The sequence below is a fragment of the Lepidochelys kempii genome, chromosome 3, assembly GCF_965140285.1.
Source record: "Lepidochelys kempii isolate rLepKem1 chromosome 3, rLepKem1.hap1, whole genome shotgun sequence".
NCBI classification, from domain to species: Eukaryota; Metazoa; Chordata; order Testudines; family Cheloniidae; genus Lepidochelys; species Lepidochelys kempii.
The window spans coordinates 166,434,682-166,453,260 of record NC_136382.1 but is presented as its reverse complement, the minus strand read 5'-3'; the positions used below and the strand labels follow the sequence as shown (position 1 = coordinate 166,453,260).

Below are 18,579 nucleotides of genomic sequence, written 5' to 3'. Positions count from 1 at the left end.
CTGAGTCAGACCAAAGGTCCATCCAGCCCAGTATCCTGTCTACCGACAGTGGCCAATACCAGGTGCCCCAAAGGGAGTAAACCGAACAGGTAATGATCAGTGATCTCTCCTGACATCCATCTCCACCCTCTGACAAACAGAGGCTAGGGACACCATTCCTTACCCATCCTGGCTAACAGCCATTAATGGACTTAGCCTCCATGAATTTATCCAGTTCTCTTTTAAATCCTGTTATAGTCCTAGCCTTCACAACCTCCTCAGGCAAGGAGTTCCACAGGTTGACTTTGCACTGTGTGAAGAAGAACTTCCTTTTATTTGTTTTAAACCTGTTGCCCATTAATTTCATTTGGTGGCCCCTAGTTTTTATATTATGGGAACAAGTAAATAACTTTTCCTTATTCACCTTCTCCACACCGCTCATGATTTTATATACCTCTATCATAACCCCCTTAGTCTCCTCCAAGCTGAAAAGTCCTAGCCTCTTTAATCTCTCATATGGGACCTGTTCCAAACCCCTTGTCATTTTAGTTGCCCTTCTCTGAACCTTTTCTAATGCCAGTATATCTTTTTTGAGATGAGGGTGTACGCAATATTCAACATCTGTACGCAATATTCAAGATGTGGGTGTACCATGGATTTATATACGGGCAATACAATATTCTCCGTTTTATTCTCTATCCCTTTTTTAATGATTCCTAGCATCCCGTTTGCTTTTTTGACTGCCGCTGCACACTGTGTGGATATCTTCAGAGAACTACCCATGATGACTACAAGATCTTTCTCCTGATTTGTTGTAGCTAAATTAGCCCCCATCATATTGTATGTATAGTTGGTTATTTTTTCCAGTGTGCATTACATTATCTATCTTCCAGTCATGGGGTACAGTAGCTGATTTAAAGGACAGGTTACAAACCATAGTTAATAGTTCCGCAATTTCACATTTGAGTTCTTTCAGAACTCTTGGGTGAAAGCCATCTGGTCCCGGTGACTTGTTACAGTTAAGTTTCTCAATTAATTCCAAAACCTCCTCTAGTGACATTTCAATCTGTGACAATTCCTCAGATTTGTCACCTACAAAAGATGGCTCAGGTTTGGGAATCTCCCTAACATCGTCAGCCGTGAAGACTGAAGCAAAGAATTCGTTTACCTTCTCTGCAATGACTTTATCATCTTTAAGTGCTCCTTTTGTAACTCAATCGTCCTGGGGCCCCACTGGTTGGTTAGCAGGCTTCCTGCTTCTGATGTACTTAAAAAACATTTTGTTATTACCATCGTGCCAGGCCTGCTGGGTCAGCACGTAATGGGACGTGAAAGTGTGGACAGACAATTGGTCACCACCCTACAGATGTCCTAGATAGGTGATCTGTGATGTTGATGTGTAGGGAATGATCGTGACTCGATCAACGACCTTGAGTGCTGACGTTGACCAGGTGGGCTCCCCACCCCAGGTCCGAGGCATCGGAGATCATAGAATCATAGAATATCAGGGTTGGAAGGGACCTCAGGAGGTCATCTAGTCCAACCCCCTGCTCAAAGCAGGACCAATCCCCAATTAAATCATCCCAGCCAGGGCTTTGTCAAGCCTGACCTTAAAAACTTCTAAGGAAGGAGATTCTACCACCTCCCTAGGTAACGCATTCCAGTGTTTCATCACCCTCCTAGTGAAAAAGTTTTTCCTAGTATCCAACCTAAACCTCCCCCACTGCAACTTGAGACCATTACTCCTTGTCCTGTCCTCTTCTACCACTGAGAATAGTCTAGAACCATCCTCTCTGGAACCACCTCTCAGGTAGTTGAAAACAGCTATCAAATCCCCCCTCATTCTTCTCTTCTGCAGACTAAACAATCCCAGTTCCCTCAGCCTCTCCTCATAAGTCATGTGTTCCAGACCCCTAATCATTTTTGTTGCCCTTCGCTGGACTCTCTCCAATTTATCCACATCCTTCTTGTAGTGTGGGGCCCAAAACTGGACACAGTACTCCAGATGAGGCCTCACCAATGTCGAATAGAGGGGGACGATCACGTCCCTCGATCTGCTCGCTATGCCCCTACTTATACATCCCAAAATGCCATTGGCCTTCTTGGCAACAAGGGCACACTGCTGACTCATATCCAGCTTCTCGTCCACTGTCACCCCAGGTCCTTTTCTGCAGAACTGCTGCCTAGCCATTCGGTCCCTAGTCTGTAGCTGTGCATTGGGTTCTTCCATCCTAAGTGCAGGACCCTGCATTTATCCTTATTGAACCTCATCAGATTTCTTTTGGCCCAATCCTCCAATTTGTCTAGGTCCCTCTGTATCCTATCCTTGCCCTCCAGCATATCTACCACTCCTCCCAGTTTAGTATCATCCGCAAATTTGCTGAGAGTGCAATCCACACCATCCTCCAGATCATTTATGAAGATATTGAACAAAACCGGCCCCAGGACCGACCCCTGGGGCACTCCACTTGACACCGGCTGCCAACTAGACATGGAGCTATTGATCACTACCCGTTGAGCCCGACAATCTAGCCAACTTTCTACCCACCTTATAGTGCATTCATCCAGCCCATACTTCTTTAACTTGCTGACAAGAATACTGTGGGAGACCGTGTCAAAAGCTTTGCTAAAGTCAAGAAACAATACATCCACTGCTTTCCCTTCATCCACAGAACCAGTAAACTCATCATAGAAGGCGATTAGATTAGTCAGGCATGACCTTCCCTTGGTGAATCCATGCTGACTGTTCCTGATCACTTTCCTCTCATGTAGGTGCTTCAGGATTGATTCTTTGAGGACCTGCTCCATGATTTTTCCGAGGACTGAGGTGAGGCTGACTGGCCTGTAGTTCCCAGGATCCTCCTTCTTCCCTTTTTTAAAGATTGGCACTACATTAGCCTTTTTCCAGTCATCCGGGACTTCCCCCGTTTGCCACGAGTTTTCAAAGATAATGGCCAATGGCTCTGCAATCACAGCCGCCAATTCCTTTAGCGCTCTCGGATGCAACTCGTCCGGCCCCATGGACTTGTGCACGTCCAGCTTTTCTAAATAGTCCCTAACCACCTCTATCTCCACAGAGGGCTGGCCATCTATTCCCCATGTTGTGATGCCCAGCGCAGCAGTCTGGGAGCTGACCTTGTTCGTGAAGACAGAGGCAAAAAAAGCATTGAGTACATTAGCTTTTTCCACATCCTCCGTCACTAGGTTGCCTCCCTCATTCAGTAAGGGGCCCACACTTTCCTTGGCTTTCTTCTTGTTGCCAACATACCTGAAGAAACCCTTCTTGTTACTCTTGACATCTCTTGCTAGCTGCAGCTCCAGGTGCGATTTGGCCCTCCTGATTTCATTCCTACATGCCTGAGCAATACTTTTATACTCTTCCCTGGTCATATGTCCAACCTTACACTTCTTGTAAGCTTCTTTTTTATGTTTAAGATCCGCTAGGATTTCACCGTTAAGCCAAGCTGGTCGCCTGCCATATTTACTATTCTTTCGACTCATCGGGATGGTTTGTCCCTGTAACCTCAACAGGGATTCCTTGAAACACAGCCAGCTCTCCTGGACTCCTTTCCTCTTCATGTTAGTCCCCCAGGTGATCCTACCCCATCCGTTCCCTGAGGGAGTCGAAGTCTGCTTTCCTGAAGTTCAGGGTCCATATCCTGCTGCTTACCTTTCTTCCCTGTGTCAGAATCCTGAACTCAACCAACTCATGATCACTGCCTCCTAGATTCCCGTCCACTTTTGCTTCCCCCACTAATTCGGTTTGTGAGCAGCAGGTCAAGAAAAGCTCCCCCCCCAGTTGGCTCCTCTAGCACTTGCACCAGGAAATTGTCCCCTACGCTTTCCAAAAACTTCCTGGATTGTCTATGCACCGCTGTATTGCTCTCCCAGCAGATATCAGGAAAATTAAAGTCACCCATGAGAACCAGGGCATGTGATCTAGTAGCTTCTGCGAGCTGCCGGAAGAAAGCCTCATCCACCTCATCCCACTGGTCCGGTGGTCTATAGCAGACTCCCACCACTACATCACTCTTGTTGCTCACACTTCTAAACTTAATCCAGAGACACTCAGGTTTTTCTGCAGTTTCGTACCGGAGCTCTGAGCAGTCATACTGCTCCCTTACATACAGTGCTACTCCCCCACCTTTTCTGCCCTGCCTGTCCTTCCTGAACAGTTTATAACCATCCATGACAGTACTCCAGTCATGTGAGTTATCCCACCAAGTCTCTGTTATTCCAATCACGTCATAATTCCTTGACATCACCAGGACCTCCAGTTCTCCCTACTTGTTTCCAAGGCTTTGTGCATTCGTATATAAGCACTTGAGATAACCTGTTGATCGCCCCTCATTCTCAGTATGAGGCAGGAGCCCTCCCCTCACAGACATTCCTGCCTGTGCTTCCTCCCGGTATCCCGCTTTCCCACTTACCTCAGGGCTTTGGTCTCCTTCCCCCGGTGAACCTAGTTTAAAGCCCTCCTCAGTAGGTTAGCCAGCCTGCTCGCAAAGATGCTCTTCCCTCTCTTCGTTAGGTGGAGCCCGTCTCTGCCCAGCACTCCTCCTTCATGGAACACCATCCCATGGTCAAAGAATCCAAAGCCTTCTCTCCGACACCACCTGCTTAGCCATTCGTTGATTTCCACGATTCGACGGTCCCTACCCAGGCCTTTTCCTTCCACGGGGAGGATGGACGAGAACACTACTTGCGCCTCAAACTCCTATATCCTTCTTCCCAGAGCCACGTAGTCCGCAGTGATCCGCTCAAGGTCATTCTTGGCAGTATCATTGGTGCCCACGTGGAGAAGCAGGAAGGGGTAGCGATCCAAGGGCTTGATGAGTCTCGGCAGTCTCTCCGTCACATCGCAAATCTTAGCCCCTGGCAAGCAGCAGACTTCTCGGTTTTCCCGGTCAGGGGTCACCAACAGGGACAGATGGGGGGTCACCAACAGGGACAGAGCCACGAAGGGAACTTCCCCCAACACCAACGCAGAATTCTGCCACCAGGTGAGTAACAACAGTACTTGGTCCGGGATCCTGACCACACACTTCTGCCGGATGACACAAGTGCAGGCTGCCCTGTGGCCCAACAGTTGCAGGCACCTGTGAGTGGTGGTGAGAGGGTGGGCTTGCATGCACAAGATGAGGTCATCCATGGCTTGGAACCAATGAGGAGAAAGGTTCAGGCCTGAGTAGAGTTGAGGATTGCTCCAATGAACTCCATACATTGCACTGGATTTAAGGTAGACTTTTCCTCGTTTATTAACAGCCCCAGGTCACAACAGGTGGAGAAAACCAGATCAAGATGCTGTTGCAACTGATCCCAGAACCAGCCCTTTATTAGCCAGTCATCGAGGTACAGGTAAATTTGACCACCCCGGCACCTCAGGTAAGCTGCCACTGGTGCTATGCACTTTGTGAACACTCTTGAGGCCGATGAGAGACCGAAGGGCAGCGCCGTGCATTGGAAATGGCGCTGGACCAGCACAAAATGGAGGAAGCGCCTGGTGCCCTGGAAAAATGGAAATATGTTTCCTTCAAGTTCCAGGCAGCGTACCAGTCTCCCAGATCCAGGGAGGGAATAATTGAGGGCAGAGAGACCATGCAAAACTTTAACTTCTTGAGAGACTTGTTGAGCCGGCGCAGGTTCAGAATGATGTTCAGGAGAGGGCGAGGATCGGTGCTTGCCCAAAGAGTGGTACCGGGGAGCCGGAGACCAGTGCCCCTACAGGAAACGGTCCTGCACCGGGGAGCGGGTGGGGGGAAATAGATGCCTAGGAGACTGCACCATGGCGATCTCTGGTGGGAGGCCCGACGGTACCATGGGGATCGGCGTTGTGACTCACGTGTCCCGTGCCGTGGAGACCTTGCCGTCAGAAACCTGTGTCTTCTAACCAGGGACTGAGGCTGTGGTGCCGGGATCTGAGGTGGTGATGGGGATCAACGCCTGTGGTCCAGGGACCGGGGATGCTCTGCTGCTTTAGAGGGCGGTCCCATAACCAGCTTGCCCGTAAATGCCAGGGCCTTAGCCGGGTCCATCACCTGGCTTGGTGTCTGTGGTGCCGGCCGGCTTACTTGCTCTTTGGCTGCCAGGCCTGCTTTGGGCACAGATGACCCTGCTAGGGGTCAGAACCCTCTGCCGCTCCCAGGAGTCAGAGGTGGGTCCCTGGCTGGGCTAGGGGCTCCGACTGCAGCAGCAATTCCAGGGCGGGCACATGGCCTGACACTAGTTCTTTGCCCAAGGCCCCCATTTTCTGCGGTGCCAGCAGGCCCGTCGACTTTGACTGTTTCTTAGGCACTAGGGAGAGGGAACAGTGCAGGGTGGATTGGTAGATTCTGGTGCTGGCGGTGCACTGCGCACCGATGCCAAATTGCCAGGCATGGAGTCCGATCGAGAGGGCTCTGAGGTCAGACAAAAAGCGGCCTCCACAAGGAGGGCCCTCAAGTGAATATCCCACTTCTTTTGAGTTTGAGGGTGAAAGTTTTTGCAGATCCTGCACTCATCCTTTCTGTGGGACTCCTCCAAACACTTTAAACAGCTATCATGAGAGTTGCTAAAGGGCATCGGCTGGCTGCATGCTGAGCATGACTTAAAGCCCGGGGAAAGGGGCATGCCCCGCTCTGAGGCGAAGTCCCAGCTGGGACTCTAACTCCTAAACTACTAGTCTAACACTTAACTTAATGGTCTAAGTACCTATCAACTAAAAACAAAGACGACAGAACAACGGACTCTAAGAACCGCTAATGTTCTTGTAATGCAAGACAAGACCAACCATCACGGTGGTAAGGAGGAACTGAGAGAACGTAGGGTTGGTGGCGCCTAATATACCAAGGGGCACTCAAGGGGGTGCTATAAGCGACCCTACAGATACTGCTAAGGCAAAAACCTCCAATGACTGTGCACACACCTAGAATAGAATAGACATGAGCAAGCCCTCGAAGAAGAATACTTCTTCCTGTTTTTGCAGAAAATTAAGACAATGCAGTGCATCAAATGGAAAAAAGGAAAATCTTTGTTTAAGGGCCTGTTTGAAATCCCATTGAAATCACTAAGGATATGTCTACACTGCTGCTGGGAGTGAGCCTCAGATGAGTCTGAGTGCCCGAGCTGCAGCCCGAAAGCAATGTCCACACTTTTATTTTTAGCGTGCCAGCTGGAGCCTCTCTAGTTCAAAACTGTCTACCTGGGACAGGAGGCTCACTCCCAGCTGCAGGGTAGACATACCCTAGAAAGACTCCTGTTGAGTCCTATGGGCTTTGCATCAGGCCGTCAATGATTACTTTGAAAGAAAGTCTGAGCACTAGGCAGATTCTATATACATTTTAAAAGACACTGCATGGCTGCAGATAACACACAGTTTTGTAAGCACCATTTGAACATTTTGCATCAGGAAAGCAAGAGGCTGATTAGTCCTCTGATGTCACTAGATTTGATCATGCTTAATTCTTTTATAATGGACAAAAATTATTTCTAGTAAGTAGTCCTGTTCTGTGGATCACTTTCAAAGTTGCAGTTGAGCCTGTTCCCAAATCATCCAGTTATGCCCACATATTGCATATAATACACTGATCTGATATGCCAGCAGAATTTGCTTTGAATTTCTCTTCCTCCACTAATTTATGGTTTTCAGTTCCGTGGTTGCAATCTATCATACAATAGATATGGCACATTTAACAGTTTTTCAAAAGTAAATTATGAAAATCCTTTCCCAATACATATAATTGACCTAACAGATCTTGAAAAAATACTTTTGGTGCGTTTGCACTGCAGCATATAAACAGGTAATTAAAAAGCATATTTGAAACAAGATATACATGCTCTATACTGTGCAATAACTAAAATGTACTGTTAGATCACCTTGAAAATTCCCATTTAAAACAGATTATTTGTAATCCTCCCATGAAGTAAATCTTCTAAAATACTTAGATAGTTTAAAATTTACTCAACGGTATGTGTAAAAATCTGCCATTTTAACACTATCACCAACTAAACATCACTTTTTTTTTCATATCCAAACTATTTTTCAATTCTTCAGGTAAAAAAAACCCCAAGAACATTTAAAATCACTAAACCTAATTTTTTTTTAAAAATACCTTTAGCAGCTTAAAAACAAAACCAGGTGAACCCATTATTTTGTCAAAGTTAAAATATATAATTTATATATATATATATTCGGTCTCTCAGACTGGGACCTCTAATTCCAAGTTTCAGCCCAGAGCAACTTTTTATTGACAAAGTTATAAATCCCAGAGAAAAAGATTGATATTATAAAGGCTGACACAACCATAGATATCAAGGTTCTGGCAGCCAATGCTATAAAGAACAATCAATAACTCTGACAAAACTAAGTGTGTACCATACTTGAGATGCAAGTCTTTGTATAAATTTTAGGAAAGAAATGTCAGTTTAGCTTGTACTGCTGAAACAACACTAAACTTAGATGTTTGGCTTTTGCACTTAGATGCCACAATGATTAGAGCTGTATTTAAATTATTGTTTTCAATATACCAGGAAAGGTTTTTTCAGCCTTAAATCTAGCTCCTTGTTTTGTTTCCTATTCAATCATATACACCACTCTCCTATATGGATAGTAACTACAATCTGTGGACCAAATCCAGATAATTGATGAACAGTGCTTAAAATCAGTTGAAATTTCAGATACTCGACATCCGGACCCGTATTTGTATATGTAGCTGTATTCAATATATGATTTTTTTATTTGATTGCATTTTTGTGTAATATGAACCTGATCCAAAGTCCACTGAAGTCAATGGGAATCTTTTTCCATTAATTTCAATGATCTTTGGATTATGCTTTAAGTGCAGCAAAAAAATAAAGGTTTTTTTTTTTAAAAAAATCCATAACTTAAATTATGATTTGTGTCCCTGTATTCAGACTGTGCTTAACATCTTGACAGGATAGGCCAGTGTTAAGTAAGCAGAGAACCCACAGGGACTGCAGACTTAGTGTTGGAGGGGGTCATGATCCTCCAGGCATGGATCTTATCAAAATGATATAGGAGCTGTCTTCTGGTACAAATATCCAGCCTCCTGGCATCAGATAGGATAGAACCATAAATAGTCTGGAGAGAGAGTGATGCCTGGAATGTTTACTGCATTCTAATGCCCTGACTGCAGGTTATTAAAAATTGAGTATTGGGCTGCAAGCACACACTTTATGCTACGGAGGTAAATTTCACAGATGCAATTTCACCTTCTAAGCAAAAAGATCATCTGCTTGGCTTCTGTAACAGCCACCTGGAGTTCAAGGAGAAAATACTGGCAAGAGCCAGAGTGTCAGATAGTAAAACATTAGTGCATGTTCCTGCATGCTCTCTAGATCTCAAATGAGTGTGTGTCCAATAGTGACACACAAGATGAAAGGTGGACTCTTAAAATTGGCTGGGGAAAATTCTTTTCCTGGCTGATACTACCTTATGGGCACAATTTATATTGTTAGAAATTTTTTCTCCCACAAATTAGATGAAAAAAAAATGTGATTCAATAATCTATCATTCTAGCAATGGCAGATGATGCCAAAAAACAGTATCTGCTACCCACCAGGACTCTGGTGGGAAAGTTATAACCCCCCAGGATCCTGGTTTAGAAAGGTATTTTGAATCAACAGGATTTAATATTGTAAATCATGACTAAGATTAGCTCTTCTCTTTGGACTTAAAGGCCTTTCTTCCACAAAGGTGTAAATGCACAAAATGTTTTATTTATTATTATAATTTAATTTTTTTTCATTTAGCTTTGGACAATGGGAATGCCACATGCCAGATGACAGCCACATGCCAGCCTGGCATGAACTGAGTACCACTACTTCTCTCAGAACAGAGTGATAATCACCAAGGGGCCTTGAAAAGCTGTTATTAGAAACTGAGAAGATAAAAATGAGTTTGCAGCCACCCTGAGACAGCTTACTGCTGAAAATGACTATATAGCAGGCTTACAAGCAGCATACAGGGTCAGACTGTATCTAAACCATTCATACAATGAATTTCTGAACAGTAACATAACTTCATTTTACAAAACTCCCATTTGAAACAAGGCAATATGAATGCTCATATGACCAGTCTAAATGAAAGTCATTATTTTAGGGGTCTGATTTACTAGACCACTTGAGTACTGGACATGCTCAAAAAGCAAACATGCATTTAACACCCCTACATTTTAAAAATCAAGCCCCATAAGATTTAAAACTAAGAGAGAAGCTCTGGGGTCAGAACTCCTACTGATTCAGTGCACTCCCCTTCTCCCCGCACGTTTCCATTTAAAGTTTCCCCTGGTGGAAGCACTGCCTATCCTCCTCCCTTGGGAGGAAATTCCTGCTGGCCCAGCTGCTCCTGCAGGGCCAGGGTGATGGAAATTGTATTGGTGAGAACTAATATGGGTAGAGCTAGCCCTTCAGTTAAATTTAAGATATGCTGAATGCCCTTTTCAGCTTAACGCAAGCATTTAGCTGCTAGTCTATGCAGCATTGCAATAGATAAGGAAATTTCTGTACAATGATTTCCAGGTCCCAGAAGTGTAATAAATACATCAATTCATGATTGTTCACTAAACCTTGAAATTAGGAATGTGATGTAGTGACATTGTCGTCCCAGGTAAAACAACCTGCCCATTTTTTAGAGAAACGTAGGTAGATGTGAGTAAATAACTTTTTGCAAGTCCTCTAATGTTAGAGAACAATGGCCATCCCTGTAACAACATACCCACTCCCCTAACATTTCTTCATGTGCCATGTTATGCTTCGAAAGCCTTTACCTTTATGTGCGAGGCATTGATGTAGCCTGTATTATTTTCTTTGGTTGGCACCAGCTCTACTCTGTTCTCCTCATAAGGAACGACTTCCCTGATGCGGTTGCGCTCAGCATTTTCAGGCAATGCTGCAGTGGTGAAGATCCCATCTGCCTTTTTCTTTGGAATTTGCTCATATTCGGTGAATACCATCCCCTCTTCCAACTTCCTCTTCAAGATTTTGCACTGTGATTTAACAGAAGGAAAGGAATACTCTCCTCAATTAATTTTTCGAGACAGAATGGTTGCAAAAGTATCATAGGGCAGTATTTTATCTCAATACAGAACGAATCATCAAAAACTAGGATGTTCTCGTCTTTTTGCTTGGAGCTATACTGCTTACTATACACAGTTTTATGTGGTATGAGAATGCATAACTCTGTCTGATTCAATGTAGTTAAATCAGCAGAGAATTTTATTTTTCTAGTACATTCTCTTTTTATAGTTATAGATTCTGGTGCTAGATAAAGCAAAAACCTTCTAGTTAACAATCCTGATTCCATAAATGGACTTATCTCAAGTATATTTTTGAAAAAATTCTCTTTAAAAATAGTCACTCTTTTCTCACAATTAATTTAGGTCCACATTTTCAAAACACGGTCTTAATCTGTACATTGCCATTTCTGTGCACATACAAAAAAAGACAGTTACCTTTTTCCGTAAGTGGTGTTCCTCGAGATGTGTTGCTCATGTCCATTCAACTTAGGTGACTCCCAGCAGTACCCCTGGAGGAGGGTAAGGAGTTCACGGACATGGAGCTTACAACAGAGCTCTGCTGAACCCAGCATCATTCCTGGCCTGCTGCGTGATGGCATAGTGGGCCATGAACGTGTGTGTACCGAGGACCACGTCATGGCTTTACAGATGTCCTGGATCGGAATGTGTGCCAGGAAAGCTTTTGTCCAGTGGGCTCTGATGATCGGTGGCGGAGGGACTCACGCTAAATTGTAGCGGGTCCGAATGCAAGAGGTGATCCAATTAGAAATCCTTTGCATGGACACCGGGAGGCCCTTCATCCTATCAGCTGTAGAGATGAAAAGCTGAGTCAACTTATAGAAAGGTTTTGTCTGATCTAGATAGAAAGCCAGGCCCTTCTGAAATCTAAAGCTTGAAGGCGCCTCTCTTCACTAGTCTCATGGGCCTTCGGGCAGAAGACCGGAAGAAAGATGTCCTGGCTCATAGGGAAAGCGGACACCAGCTTGGGAAGGAAAGCTGGGTGGGGACAGAGCTGGACCTTGTCCTTACAGAAGATCGTGTATGGCGGTTCCGAGGTCAGGGTTCACAGCTCGGAGACTTGCCTCACCAATATCACCACCACCAGGAAAGCTGCCTTCCAGTGATAGGTGAGATAGGGAGCACAAGGCCAAAGGCTCAAAGGGCGGACCCGTGAGTCAAGACAGAACCAAGTAGAGATCACACTAAGGGGATGGGGACCGGACTTGAGGGAAAAGCCTCTCAAGGCCTCTAAGGAACCTGACGGTCATGTCATGAGAAAACACAGTCTGCCCCTGAATTGGTGGATGAAAGGCCAAAATGGCCACCAGGTGCACCCTGATAGAAGAGTTCGCCAGGCTCTGGTTCCTTAAATGAAGCAGCAAGATCGACTGCACCAAAGAATGCGAAGGGGAGATGCCCCGTTCGGCCGCCCAGCAGTAGAACCTTGTCCACTTTGCCAGGTAGTTCTGCCTAATCGAGGGCTTTCTACTCTCAAGGAGGACCTTCTGGACTCCGACCAAACAGGCCCGTTCATTCAGGTTCAGCCACGCAACATCCACGCTGTGAGGTGTAGAAACGTGAGGTTGTGGTGCAAGAGTCAGCTATGATCCTGTGACAGCAGGTCCAGTCGGTTTGGCTGGGGCCACGGAGGGATCGCTAACAAACTTGACAGCATCCCAAACCAATGCTGGGGAGGCCATGCCGGGGCGATCATGATAACCTGCGCCTTGTTCCTCTTTTTTCACTAGTACCTTGCTGATGAGCTGAATCAGAGGGAACACATACGTCAGGCTTCCTGCCCATGGCAGGAAGAAGGCATTGGAGAGGGAGCCCTTGCCCAGACCTCATCTGGAGCAAAGCCTGTGGCACCTCCTGTTCTGCCTTGTGGCAAACAAATCCACTTGGGGAGTTCCCCACCTCTGGAAAATCATGCCGGCTACCTACAGGTGGAGCAACAACCTGTGTTGAGAGGAGAAGTCCCTGCGTGGTTGATCTGCTAGTGTGTTCCTGGCCCCCCAGAAGGTGACACGCTTCTAGACGGATTCCGTGGTCGATGAGGAAGTCCCAGAGACGGAGTGCCTCTTGGCAAAGGGCCGAGGATCACGCTCTGCCTTGCCTGTTGATGTAGGATATCGAGGCTGTGCTGCCCATCAGGACTCTGACCACTCTGCCTGACAAGTGAGGTAGGAAGACCGCACATGCTCTGCACACCATCCTGAGCTCTTTGACGTTTATGTGTAGCATTGAGTCCTCTGGGGATCACATGTCTTGGGTCTGGAGGGTGCCAAGGTGCACCACACAGTCAAGGTCCGAGGGATCCGAAACCAACTCAACTGAGTGAGGAACGCTGACGAAGGGAACTCCCTCCAGGACTTTCCCAGGGTCGGTCCACCATCGCAGCAAGGTAAGTACCGTCGCGGGGATGGTGACAACCTTCTCCAGGTGGTCCCTGGACTGGGAGTAGACCGTCACCAGCCATTGCTGCAAGAGCCGCATCTGGAGCCTGGCGTGGCACACCACACACATACACACTGCCATGTGACCTAGTATGTGTAGGCAAACGCTGGCTGTGGTCACAGGAAACGTGGAGACTTCCGCGATGACGTCTGTCAGTGCCCTGAATCTCTCCTTGGCAGGAACACTCTGGCAGAGGTTGAGTCGAGCATCATTCCAATGAACTCTATCCTCTGTACCGGAACTAACATGGATTTTTTTTGTCATTCACCAACAGGCCGAGGTGACGGCACATGGCAAGCAGCACCACGACATCCCCTTGGACCTGGAGTTGCCCTTGACAAGCCAGTTGTCGAAGCACAGGCAGATCTGGATTCCTGGACGTCTGAGGTAAGCTTCCACCACCGACATGTACTTGGTAAATACCCATGGTGCTGCCACTAGGCCAAACGGAAGAACTGCGAACTGATAGTGGTCGGGACCTCCCGTGAACCAGAGGAACCATCTGTGTCCCTTGAAGATGGTGATGTGGAAGTACGCATCTTTCAGACTGAGGGTGGTGTACCAGTCTCCCGGATCCAGGGGGGGGATGGATGATGGAAGCTAGGGAGACTATGCGGAACTTCAGTTTCGCTAAGTAGCGGTTCAAGCCCCGCAGGTCTAGTATGGGCCGCAGACTGCCATTGGCTTTGTGGATTAAAAAGTATCAGGAATAGAACCCCTTGTTTCTGTACCCCACAGGAACTACCTCCACCGCACCCAGCTGTAGTAGACCCTCTGCCTCCTGTACAAGACGATTCTCATGAGGGGGTCCCTGAAGAGGGACGGGAAGGGGCGGTAGCAAGTAACTGAAGGATGTAACCCTGTGCCCGCCACCATATTAAGGACCCATCGGTCCAATGTTGTAGATGCCCATGCAGGGAGGAAGGAAGAAAGGCGGTTGGCAAACAGAGAGGAGGAAGGATCGGGGAACAATTTGGTAGGTCACCCATAGGTGGTCCGGTGGCTTGCTCGCCCACTTCCTCCTGTAACCTGCAGTGGGGTGGGAGAGGGCGGTAGCCAGTCTCTCTTAAGCTCCAGATACTGAGCGCGCAGCCTGAGAAGGCTAAGCAAACCCCCCATGGGTACCACTGTGCCGGCCACGGAGTCTGAGGCCATGGGCCTGGTTGCAGTGCTGCAGCTGTAGTCTGCACCGTAGGTGCTGGGGCCTGTCCTGCCGCTAGGGAACCTTGCTCCAAACCGAAGCCAAAGTCCGAGTGGTCGCTCCCCTGCGACAAACACAGGGCTGCTTGGTGGCTCTGTCCTGATCGGTACCGGTCGCCCCTCCTGGAGTTGGATCTGGCTGACCTCGACGAGCGTCTGGATTGGGGCCTTGGGCACTAGTGGCACTCAGCGGACCTGCGACAGCCCTGAGCCAGCGATCTATGCCTCACGCTTAACGAGCGGTACCAGGATGTGGAGCAGGATCGGGAACTAGAGCGGGCTTGGCATCATGAAGATGTAGCCACATGCAGTGATGCCACCCTGGGGGATCGGCGATGGTCCACGGAATGGTACCGTTGGTCCCTCTACCTGTCCCTGGAGCAGTACCGGTGCCGTGGAGATTCTGGGCACTGATTCCGAAACTCCTGCCAGGGGACATGTGCCTCCAGAGGTCTGCGCCCGGTCACCGGTGAGCTGCGCCTCGAGCCTCTCTGCCCTTGTCCGAAGTCCAGAGAGGGGATGGGGCTGCAAGGCTTCTACCTATCATGGTCAGAAGCGTGTCGGGTGTGTGAGGGCAACCACTGGCGGGACGTTCCCCGCAATGGGGAATGCTACAGGAAAAGTGGAGACTGTGGTGGTGGTCCCAATGCGGGTTTACCCCGGGACCCCACAGGGGCTGGAGTGGCCGGCACTGGGAGGGACATAATGTCTTGCGTTGCTCGGAGGGCCTCCAGCGTGGACAGCACCTGGAGCTGATGAGGACCTCCACCACTATCCAGGGTAGCCAGCAGGGAGCAGGTTGGGCTACACCGCTCGACCTGAGCTGGGGCCCGGGATCCCGAAGTGGGTGAAGAGGCACCCATGACAGGGCCTTGGTCCACCCCAAACTTGTCCTTTCCCTTGCGGGAAGCTGGAAACCTTCCTTGCCCCATCTTCTTGGGCTTCTTGGCTGGAGCCATGGAAGGAAACCGGTGCCGGCTCATAGATGGTATTGGCAGGGCACTGCACACTGAGGTCATGGTACTTGGCGCTGAATCAGAGCACTGCTCCAGCTCGGGGTAAGGGCAGACTCCATCCGGAGCACCTTCAAATGAATGTCACATTCCTTCTTCGTCCTGGGCTTGAAGGACTTGCAGATTTTGCACTTATCACTAATATGACCTTCAACCAAGAACTGTAAACAACTATTATGTGGATCACTAATGGGCATGGGCCTCTTATCTAACTTAACAAATAGGTTGAACTAAACTAGAGGGAATCTATATACAGTAATATTTGCAAGAGGCAAATGAGTTCGAACTAACGAAAAGCAACAGCTCTAGCTGAAGCAGTATCAGTTCCATGCACTGACGCTGGCGGCAAGAAGGAACTGAGGGTGGAGGGGGCCAGCAGTGCCCTATATGCCGCAGCATATGCGTGCCATTCCAGGGGGCTCCAGAGCTGGTCCCTTTCGGATACTGCTGAGGGAAACACTTCCGGCACTGGTGCATGTGGCGAGCACACACACCTAAGTTGAATGGACATGAGCAATCACTCAAAGAAAAACCTCTGATGTGTATTTGGGAGAAATGGGCTTACCATATGTAACTGCTGTCATTTACTTGTACAAACTGTATAGGGTGCAAAATTCCATGCACAAAAATCAGTTAATGGCACAGATATTTTTATTTGTTTTTAATTGCATGCATATGCATACACAGAAATGCAAAGAGAAATCATTAAGAATGAATCTTTGTTGTCTCTTGGACTGCAACTAGGGCTCTTCTCAGCAACCTACATGCATCATTCAGCACATTATGTTACAACAAAGAGTGACTGGTGTATCAACCTCCCTGGCCAAGAGGAGATGTGCAATATTTTAGATTTAGGGCTTGATCTTGTGCGACGCTGAACACTCCTTGAGGTGCAAACCACGTTCAACTTCCACTGACATCAGAGGGCATTCAGAACCTCTTACAATTGTTCATCACCCAAGATTTTGGCCTCACTGAAGCAGTGACAATACCAAAGACCTCCATCACTGATGGTGCTCTCAGCGTGGCCACCAGTAACAGTTTCCAGTTTTTAAAACTTCAAATGCATACAATTGCTAGAAACAATGGAATAAATAGCACTTTGTGAACCTCTCTTACCCTCTCATCCATTGGCACCTTGGCTACTTCATCCTGGCTATCCTCAGGCACTGGAACTCGAGCAACGGAGAGTCCATTTAACGCTGCCAACATCAAGGGCCTCTTCTGGGCCTCCAGGCCTGCCATCTTCTGTTTCTCTAGATTCTTTTGGCAAGAAAAGGCATGTTTTTCATCTCTGTGTTATCTATAATGCCAGTAAAACACTGGAATGTTTTTTTAATCTCCAAAATCTGCAACTCTCTAGCCAAGAAATGCAGATGATCACCATTAGCAGAGTAAATTCAAATAAAACCTCCAATTCTTCCTATTATTCCCCAGGGGCCTACTCCTACATGAGCACAGAATTTTAATTTCAAAGGAACAGTCCAAAAGGTAAAATATAGCTTACTTGCTACCAAAAGAATTGCAAATACAAATCTTGAGCATCTTTTCTGTAATGGTAAGTTGCTAGCAGGACATAAAGAATCATCTCACCATGTCATGATGGCAATACTTATGCAAACATATCCTATACTGGTTTTAAACGGTGTTCAATTCCATTTACTGCAGCAGAAAACCATGAAAAATATACATTGCTTGCCCCACTGCAAGTTTTATCTTTGCTGAGGTGTTTGTTTAATGCTTAGAATGGGAAATACTTTGGTAAATTTAAACTACTGTGTTTAGTAAATGTCCAGCTGTTAATGGTGCCCACTGTATACTGGATGCTAAGAATGATCTCATGGTGTTTAAAAACATATTTTAATATGATGCGATGCACAGAACTTGCTTTACATCATATTCGTGTAGTACATTACACTGCTGTATGGAGAGTTTGAGTTCTAATTTCGTTCTGTGGCTAGTGGGAAATGATACATCTAAGAGGTGGAGGGCCACAACTCCAGGAAGGTGAAGAGGGGGAAATATTTCATTTCATTCTCTTGGCGACTCTTCCCTCCTGATTTTGGGGGAAAGCAATGCACAAAGGCTGTCTGGATCACAGCTGCTTTTGAAAACTGCTATTACAGCATGGCCCAAGCTCTCCTGCTGGAAAAGCACTCCCCACGGGCATATAGTAAATGGATTGTTTCTGGAACGGGCCAGTCTGCAAACTTTGTCATTGCCCTTAGGTACCTTGGCATAACTGCATAAAGATACTCATCCTACTGGTGAAACTAGCAAAAATTAAAACCATGTTTTTACCAGATTTACAGACAGTTCAAGGTCTGGTAATTTTGCCCAATTTCTGTTTGGTTTTCTGCTATGGCTTCATAAAAATCTGCTGTCTTGGACAAAACAGAATGTCCCAAAGTGAAAATGGTGAATTCTGTGCTTACGGGATCAGCCACGGCACCAAATTCACAAATGGTTAGCTGATAGTTTTCAATGCCCATGGTGAAAGAGGTAGAAATGTCATGTGATTCCTGAACTAGACTGGAAACCATTTTAAAAGCAATTTGAGCATAAAAAAAGAGAATAACCTCTGTTTGCAAAAAGCAAACATGCACATGGTGTTGATGAGGTGAACAAAGTTGATCTAATACTGAATGAATATCCAGAACAGAGGTTCTCAGATTATTTTGCCACTCCTGGCCCCAATACCCCAAGCTTTTCTCTATCTTTCCCCACATCCCAGAATCCTCTGTGCCCAGTCTCACAATCCTTTGTACTTCTTTGGTCCCTCCAAAAGTCTAAAATGCTGTAATACACACACACACACACAAATTTGTTTTGAATTCCTTGGGCTGTCTACAGCTAAGGAAGACAATTACACTCAATGCATAACCCTTTGATCACTTCATATCTGAAAGAGATCA

General features: G+C 46.8%; 1 protein-coding gene across 1 annotated transcript in view; it reads right to left on the bottom strand.

Moving 5' to 3' along the window:
• The window catches only part of PTPN14 (protein tyrosine phosphatase non-receptor type 14), a 181,773-nt gene that overhangs the window by 18,068 nt on the left and 145,126 nt on the right, over nt 1-18,579 (bottom strand). The window contains exons 14-15 of the mRNA XM_073338920.2: nt 16,784-16,927; nt 10,746-10,964 (exon numbers count right to left, since the gene is read on the bottom strand). Of these exons, the coding sequence (XP_073195021.1) occupies nt 10,746-10,964; nt 16,784-16,927 (363 nt within the window). The remainder of the gene's footprint in view (nt 1-10,745; nt 10,965-16,783; nt 16,928-18,579) is intronic.